Source organism: Benincasa hispida, chromosome 11 (genome assembly GCF_009727055.1).
Source record: "Benincasa hispida cultivar B227 chromosome 11, ASM972705v1, whole genome shotgun sequence".
In the NCBI taxonomy this organism is placed as follows: Eukaryota; Viridiplantae; Streptophyta; class Magnoliopsida; order Cucurbitales; family Cucurbitaceae; genus Benincasa; species Benincasa hispida.
In genome coordinates this window covers 79,718,338-79,727,506 of record NC_052359.1, presented here as the reverse complement: position 1 = coordinate 79,727,506, position 9,169 = coordinate 79,718,338, and the positions used below count along the sequence as shown (strand labels likewise).

The window sequence follows — 9,169 nt, the reverse complement described above, 5'->3', positions numbered from 1 at the left end:
GATTTCGAGAAAATTGAGAATTTTCGAAAAGATATCAAAAAGTTATGAGATATTGAAAATATTTTAAGAATATTTCGATTTCCTTATTTCGATGAAATTTTGAAAAAAAAAAATTGATTTTTTTAATTAACTATATTAGCTCCATTCAAAATTTTTAATTTTATAATCTATAGTTTCGTTTTTTCGATAAAGGATTGAGCTTTTCTTATGTGTTACTTTGTCTAATTTTCAATTTTTCTCAAATTTTAGCTTTATTTTGACCCAAAACTTTTATTTTCTAAAAAAAATTTGATTTTTAAAAAATCACAAAAAATAATATAAATTTATTTTTAACTTCCTTCAATCTTTTTCATTAAATTTTTTATAACAATTTTAAACTTTATTGTTAAACTTTATTAAATTTTCGATATCAATTTTAAACTTTAGATTATTTTTTTAGAAACTGTGATTAAAAATGATCGATTATCATCTTACCAAATCACAAAGTTTCATTAAGAAAAATTCTTATAAATAAAAAAATAACAAAATAGCAAAAAGTATCAAAAGTGTTTCTCACTTTTGAAACTTTTTACTTATAAGTTTAAATATTTTTAAATATTTTTTTTACACTTAAAAATACTCCTTTCATTAATTAATTATAATCATTTCCACCAATTTTCATAATTTTTTCCAACATTTTCATATTTCAATCTGAAAATATATTTCAAACTTTGCAAACATCGTATCTACTAAAACTAGCAAGTTTAAAAATTCTTTACTGTAAATACACATCAAATTTAGGCTAAAGAGTGAAATTTCAGAACCGGATTTTAACTTTAAGAAAATATCCTCCTGCTATTTATTATGTGTAGATGTAAATGAGAAATTAGTGGCCAATCCGATTTGATGGCTAGGCATAAGATATTCAGAAAAAGACATTTTAACCTGGATGAATTGGTTAAGGAAAATAACAACAATGTTTAGGGATCATTTTCTGTTCCTGAGGGGTAGGGGAAAATAAGGGTGTTACCATACAAATGAAGATGCCTCCATTTCGATCGAATTTGACATCATTAACAATACGACGGGAGTTGGCAAATCAAAATTCAAAAATTGATACCACCAACACTCAAGACCAAAGGCAAGATGATATCCAAATAGAGAGAGAAAGGGCTTAATTATCTGTGTTCAGCTTTAAATGGCATCAAGAGCCTGCAGAATATCAGCCTTCAAATCCTCAAAGTCCTCAATTCCTATGCTGAAGCGCACCAAATTGTCTTTTATCCCATACTTAAGCCTCTCTGTTTCGTTAAGATCCCTATTCCATTTCCATCACCAAAAACTTCATTACTTCCACCATCCACATGAAGCATTAAAAAAAAAAAAAAACTCTTCTACTAAATAAAGGTTGACATGTGTCAAGTATTTGGATATTTACCAATATGACATTATTGCTGGCTGGTCTATGATACTCTCACACCCACCAAATGATGGAGCAATGTATGGAATTTTTAATGAGTCAATGAATTTTATGGTGGTCGTTAAATCGCCATCAACCTGCACCAGAGTGAAGAAACTGATGAACCAAACATGGTGGAGGGTTGGGATAAAAGACTATGAAAAGACATTTTTCTAACCTCGAAACTAACTACGCCCCCGAAACCAGTCATCTGCCTTTTGGCAAGATTATGTTCAGGATGACTTGGCAGTCCAGGGTAGTAAACACATTTGATCTGCAGGCAGTAAGAGTAATAATTTTGTCACGTCTTATAGTGTAAATGAAATTTTGCAAGCAGACAATCATATCCCGTTAACATATAAATTGGCCATTTCATCCGTGATTAATTAATAAGTAGATAAACTCAGTTTCAATATGCTTAATTGGTTAATTTTTCCACAGGAACATGAGACGTATACCCTACTCCAGTGCTGCAGGCTTACATCTCGGGATTTATAGTTACATCCTTGCCACTAGATGCCTCAAAGCTTCGATAGTGGAACTTACATTTGTTCTTTTGCAGTGCCATGGTCTATAATTAGGTAGTAAATTAAACATATGAAACAATATTCAGTTGTATTTTTCCTTGGAATACAAACATTGTACTGCAGCTGGATAAATTTAGTGGCATACCTTAGGATGAGCCTCTAAAAGCTTTGCCATCTTCAGACCTGAGGAATTCTGCTGCTGAACACGAAGATGCAATGTCTTCATGCCTCGTATAATTAAGTAAGCAGCATTCTGTAAGATGAAGAAATAGCGTTTATTAGACAGTAAATCTTGGTGCAAAACATGGTTGAAATGAGCGCAGAAAACCAATGGAGCGTTCAATCAATAATAAGCATTACTCCACAATCAGTAAAAGATGCAATAATTAAACAGCATAAAAGAATGACTCACTGGATTTAAGGCACCACCTATCACATGATGAAGATTCCGAATCTCTGAAACCAGTTTCAGAGAACCACTTACACAACCAGCAAGGACCTAAAAGACAATGCTTAGTAAATTCCTTCTTTTTAAGAAATATTGCTCAAAAAACTCTTAATTGATTAAAAATTTAAATTCAGATTATTCAAGTGATAAAAACAAAAAACAAAAATCACATGTGGGCTTACATCATTGTGGCCCCCAATGTACTTAGTTGCAGAGTGAAGAACAAGGTCAGCGCCCAGTGAAAGTGCCTTCTGGTTCAATGGTGTGGCAAACGTACCATCAATACACACCAATGCTCCATGTCGATGACACATCTCTGAAACGAGTTTAATATCAACGCATCTCAGAAATGGATTTGTTGGGGATTCAGTGAAGAAAAGAGAAACCTGCATGGAAGGAAGATACATGTAACATCAATTTCCACTAATAAGACCAAACACATTGTTTTAAAAAGTCTTGAAAAGAAGAAGGTAAGTAGATGGTCACACATCGTTCTCTTTCAGAGCTACTTCAAGGGCGTTCATATCGGCCGGATCAATGGTGGTAGCCTGCATTCCAAGTTGTAGTTATAGTTACCAAGTCAGCATTTAACACAAAATTTGAATGCACAAATAAACAATTTCTGCAACCACGTAAAAAAGGAAAAATGACTAGAAAAAGATTAAAAAGAAATAAATCCTATTTTTTAAAAAATAATAATAATTTTGGCATTTTATTTTATTTAGTTACTACTTTTGAAATTTGTACAGTAATTCTGATTTAACATAACTAGCCCAACATAAAAAGGAAAAATGGCTAGAAGAATAGAGCTTTCAACCACCCAGTCCTACCACAAACCATGGGGCACCCACCAACTTATAAACAAATCCATACAATTTTTTTTTAAAGATAAGAAATCCAATATAATTAGAAAAGATTATCTTCGATAATAAAATTTCAGATCTTCTATGATCACAGAAAATAAACAAGAGAAAGATCGTTAACAGGATCTATCACATTAAATGGGAACTATAATTTTTGTATCTGCATCTCCTATCAAACTAATCCATTTGCCCTATTTTCCTTAAATATTAAAGAAAAAAGCTCAATAAATTGCATTTTCTCATATTTTCATTCTTCATTCTGTTCTGTTTCTGTGCCAAAACAAATATATATATATATATATATATATATATATATGTATATTTAATAGGGATGATGGAAGTAAAAAGTTATTTAATTCTTCCAATATCAACTACTCTCTTCTTCGGCTTCAAGACTATAAATAAATACATATTCATATATATTAATAAGTTTTTGTTTTTCTATCAAATAAGTTCTCGTATTAATTTGAATAAAAACAAAAATTAGTCTCAGACTCTGCACAAAATTAAAGCATACATACGGGAAAAGGCTGACACTAAGACATTGAAGAAGACATAAAAATGTTAAATAAGATTAGTATTACCGTAATAATCAATTATACCACCAAAAAGAAGATAAACAAAATAAACAGAATGAAGTGAAAGATATAATACCGTGATTCCCATTTTGGGAAGCATGGTCTCAATAAAAATTCTCGTCTTCCTGTAGCAATCTGTGGTCGTCACGATATGCCCTCCAGCTGGAACCAACGCCAGCAACATCATCGTGCTAGCACACATCCCTGAGGCCACAATCAGGGTAGATTCAGCCCCTTCTAAAGCACTGGTTCAAAATCAAATAACTTCCACACTCAATTCCATTTGCCCCAAAAGGATTACAAATGAAACCAACAACTAGTTCAGAAACAAAACCTTATCTTCTCCTCCGCAACAATTGTCGTTGGATTTCCATAGCGTCCATACTCGAAACTCACAGCGCGCTTCTCCTGCCATGGATCCAATATGTAGTAAAAAGTAAGAAAGAAGATCCAGATGCCTTTTCGACATTGTTTTCTTACAGTTTTGATGTATGTTTGAGGATCAAAAACTCGTAGACTAATAGTGAGAAAACGATAGATAGCGCTACAAGTTGAAGTCAGCCGTTTCGAATCAACATGGAACGCAAGTAAGTACCTTGAAATCGATGAGATCAGCAGTTTTTTTAAAGAAATAAGCGGAAGTATTAACCACCGGCGTAGTTATAGCGTCGTCAGCTCTACCACGACCAAATCTTTCGCCTGAAATCCGCACCGAAATAGTCAATTACATATTGCCAAGAATCAAAAAAAGATTCCTAAAAGCGATAAAAGAAAGAATCAAAGATGAAGTCAAACTTCATACTGAATCCTACCAGCGTGGATTGCAACACTCCCATCGCAATCGAAGACAGAGGTTCTGGAATCACCTAAACCCTCCTCCTCTACCTTCAAACCCTCACTCCCAACGCAACCTTCCAGCGCTACCGCATCAGAGGCGGTAGGCACTGCGGCAGCGGCAGCGGTGTCAACGGCATTAGCCGCCGCCGCCGCCGCCGCCGCCGAGGAAGGAGGAGAGTTGTTCGACCACGAAGCCGCAACAACCTGTGCAACACCAATATTGCTACAGTTTCTACGCGCTTTGTTACTGAGTTGCCTGACAAAATTCGGTGGAAACTTAAAAATCGGGAATGAAGACAAGCCGTGAGACGCGACCGTTCCCTTCACCGATTTGGCTTCGTGAGCGAATCGGCCATAGCTGTTCCCTCGACGACCAGCTGCAACAGCAAGAACGGGATCGGAGCGGCACTCGAATGTAGAGCCAAGGAGTCTAGCGTGAGAAGAACCAGCCATGGCGGAAGAGAAGACGGTGAAAGGGATCGGAGACAGTGGTTGTTCGGATCGGAAAAGAGAAGTTGAAAAAGGCTTTGTGTGTGGACTATGGCTTTAGAAATGAAAGAGTCGAGTTTAATACGACGGGTTGTGATTGTCGTTTTGTGAGTTATTTTTGTTGTGGTCTAGTTCTAACCAGAGTTAGGTGGTGCCAGCTAACCATGGTTAACTTTTTAAGGGTTGGATTTTTGTTGCCATCCGACTAGAACCAGACTTTCACGCGGCACGGTTCAAACCTCGGTGGGGCCCTTGAGTATGACGTGGCTTATTCTTTTAGACCGATACTCCTCTCTCATTACCTATTTTCATTTCACACCAACACTATCTATCTACCTATCAATCTACATTTTTACTCTTTTTAGTTTCTTTTTTTCTTTTCGAAAATTTAACTCATTTTAGTTATAATATTAAATTTTAGTCGATATTTTAATATTTTTTTTATGGATTCAAAATGACTTGACACGTGAAGTTGGATTGATGCGTCTATCTCGTAGAAAACTCTACCTAATATATAAAATAAACAACCAAATGTGATTAATATTAATGTGATATAATGATATATAAAATGAACAATAAAATGTTTTTATTTAAAATTCATAAAATATTTATTTGAATTTTTTCTTTTTATAATTTTTTCGAAAATATCTGATGACATTAAGATTTTATTGATATTTCCATTAAATATTTTTAAAATTAAACCTTCGGTTTTAAATTTAAGAAAATAAAAAATAATAATAAAAAGAAACTTGGGTGATGCTAATTTTTAAACCATGTGTCCTGAATTTTTCAAAAAAAAAAAAGTGTCTTGAAATTACATTATAATAATATATCAGTATTCAAATCTATATCGTTAATTTGTTAAGATCAAATCAACATTATAATAATCATTGTTTACAACCAAAATAAAATAAATAAATAATAAGCATCAAAACTAGCATAGCTTTGCTAATATATGGAGTAGTACAAATCTCCCAACCTATAAACTTAAAAAAAGTTATAAAATATAAAAAAATAAACATTAAAATTTAAGGGTCAAATGCAACAAATTTTTAAAAAAATAAGAGCGGAAATAGAATAAACATATAAACTTATGAACCAAAATACAATATTACTTCCGGTGGGATCAAGACATTCGAAATAGAACAGTTGAGCGGCTATTAATCTAGCACGATTTAAATAAATTATTACAAGATAATCCGAAGCACCAAATCGGGAGATTGGGTACTAAAATGAAGTGAATGAGAGGGTGTTATAATATCTAGAAAATAAATAGATAAAATGTTAATGGGTTTGTTATTGTTATGATGAAGAGATATTTATCCCAATGGTTGATCTAAAGATTTCAAATCGAACAATGGCTATCACATAAATTAAACAACTTTGTGTAGATTTGACAGAATAAATTTAAAAAAATTAAGCCTATAATTCATATTTATTATTTTTGTAAAAATGGTAAAAATAGTCCAATCCACATGATATACTTGATACACTAATATACACTTGATATACTTGATACACCTGATACACTATTGATATACACTTAATACACTTGATTTACAAAGATGTGAGAATCTCCAACATTTCCTTTAGGATCAGTGGCGGAGAAGACAATGTAAACAAGAACAAAAGTTCCAATGATCTCTGCAGCTCGATGTTGTACCCATCAGTGACCATATTGGCGGCACCATAGTACTGAACGTAATAAGTCTTCTATAATGACTTGGCTAACGCACACCCACAAAATAACACAAACATTACCCACAATGTAAAACAAAGCTCTAATTAGAGAGATTTCTCGAGCTAACAACATCCCATATATCACCACCGCATGAATATGCTCACCTGCAAAGATGAATAAACCAGAGTAATTTGACAGATTTAAAAGAGGGAGAAACAGAGCAATATAAGAAGACTAAGCTCACCAGAAATTCCAGTGGTGCAGTAAATGAGGACGAAGATCATGCCGCCGTCAGCCCAAAAAATGTCAACTATCGCTGCTGGCTCAGATATTAGCGACAGAGAGGCTGAAATTGCCAATGACAATAAGAAGAAGAAGAATGTATAAGAACAGAAGTCAAAATGAAATTCAGATTTGTAAATCTTGTCATATTGGTAAACGAACAAACGATAGTAATACGTTTGCAAAATAGTATTTTTAAATTGATATGATAAGTATTTTTTTAGCTGACTAATAATTTTTCTATTTTAAAAAGTCTCCCTATTTATGATTAACCTTTTGGAAAATATTATATAAGCAACTACTTATTAAAGTTGCATGATTGTGAATATTTAAAACTAAGTTAATTGTCCACTCTAACCTGATCAAATTGTATCAATTTTCACTATAAATTTTTTATTTCAATTAATTATAATTTAAAAGTAGATAAATGTTACCTACATTAACTTTAAAATTTAAGAAGTGTTAAACTTTAACTCTTTATTGAGTTCTCACTACAAGTATAAATATTGTTAAAAATAATTTTTCTTATGTCTCCAAGGAATTATATAATATATGGGCGTCAAACTGATAACATTTTAGAGGAAAATGCCATTAGAGGTTTTTTTTTTTAAAAAAAATTATTGGTAAAGTTTTTCAGGTTTAATATGTGGATTGGTTATTTAAAGCTTTTAATTTTATTGGAGTCAATGAGTCTCATTGGTGAAGATTTTTATTATTTAAAAAGTTGAAACTGCAAGATATGGATTAATATTCTTAATTTTATACCGTTTGATTTAGAGGGTATATGAATTAACTTTTCAAGTGTTTAATTTTAAAAATAAATCATTTTAAAATTTTTTTGAAGTATTTGATAATCACTCAAAATAGTTTTTTAAACTCTTTCAAAGTTTATTTTAGATCATTTTTATCAAAAGAGTTTAAATAAAAACGACTTTAGAAAAATAAAATCTTTAATCAATCCAAATGGCCCGTTAACGTTAGATGTATGTATAAAGTTGGAAATCACTTATCCAATTCAAAATGAATTTTGTAGTGGTAAAAAACCAATTCAAGGAGTACTCAATCTTATGAATTTTTACACTATGATTTATTTTAATCACCTTTAAGGAAAAAATGAGTAGAGAAGTATATGAAGGTAACCATCATTAAAGAATGAAAATGAAACAAGAACTATAAGAGAGAAAACGACATGCCACAATTATGGTAGATCACATGTATTTAATAAATCTCTAAAATTTTAATCTTATGTTCAAAAACTTTCTAAATTTTTAATATGTTTAATAGGACCTTAAAGTTTTAATTTCATTCCAATAGATTCTGAAATTTCAATTATGCATGTAATAGGCACTCGACCTATTAACCAATTTTTTAAATTTATGAATTTACTAGATATAAAATTGAAAGCAAAGAATTTTATTAAACATAAAATTCAACTTTTATATCTAATAGATTGATTGATTTTTAAAATTTTGTGAAAAATCTATTAGGCACAAAATTAAGATTAAAATTCAAAGACCTATTAAACACAAAGTCTTTTCAAAGTTTATAGACTATTATAAAATTTAAGAATTAGGCTTGAAAAAAAAAATCATAATTAATATTTTATCTTAGAACGGCAATCTCCGATGGACAGAAGACAATAATTATCGGACGTCGAAAAGTAACCTGCAAAATAAAAGACTGTTACCTGAGTCGCAAGAAAAAAGATATTTTTACACCCAACCGAATGACGGTAGGTGTGTAGGATGTCTACCAAACCCATTTTTATCTATCTCCTCAGTTTATCTAAAATATGAGTACCCCTTCAAATCCAAACTCATAATTCAAGAAAGGGTACATAAAGGAAGTTGTTAATGTAAATCTTAGCTACTTGGATACTCAAAATGTTGATTATTCATTCATTTAAAGTTTTTCACCAACATTTTACTATAAAGAAAAGAAGAAGAAGAAGAAGAAGGAAAAAAAAAAAAAAAAAAAAAAAAAAAAAAAACTCAACCATGGACTTCAACTTGACAGGTGTGTGTGT

The 9,169-nt window shown here is 31.7% G+C and overlaps 1 protein-coding gene and 1 pseudogene across 1 annotated transcript; both read right to left on the bottom strand.

The window, feature by feature from the left end:
* Positions 1-901: 901 nt before the first annotated feature.
* LOC120091054 (cystathionine gamma-synthase 1, chloroplastic) lies at positions 902-5,144 on the bottom strand. The gene is made up of 11 exons (XM_039048859.1): positions 4,667-5,144; positions 4,450-4,553; positions 4,189-4,262; positions 3,931-4,099; positions 2,902-2,961; positions 2,596-2,799; positions 2,378-2,464; positions 2,111-2,218; positions 1,617-1,712; positions 1,418-1,536; positions 902-1,297 (listed from the first exon to the last, which is right to left on the bottom strand). The coding sequence occupies exons 1-11, from the start codon at positions 5,142-5,144 to the stop codon at positions 1,174-1,176; spliced, it is 1,623 nt and encodes a 540-aa protein (XP_038904787.1). The 3' UTR covers positions 902-1,173.
* Positions 5,145-6,723: 1,579 nt separating this feature from the next.
* On the bottom strand, positions 6,724-8,905 carry LOC120090883 (annotated as a pseudogene).
* Between the last annotated feature and the right edge of the window lie 264 nt (positions 8,906-9,169).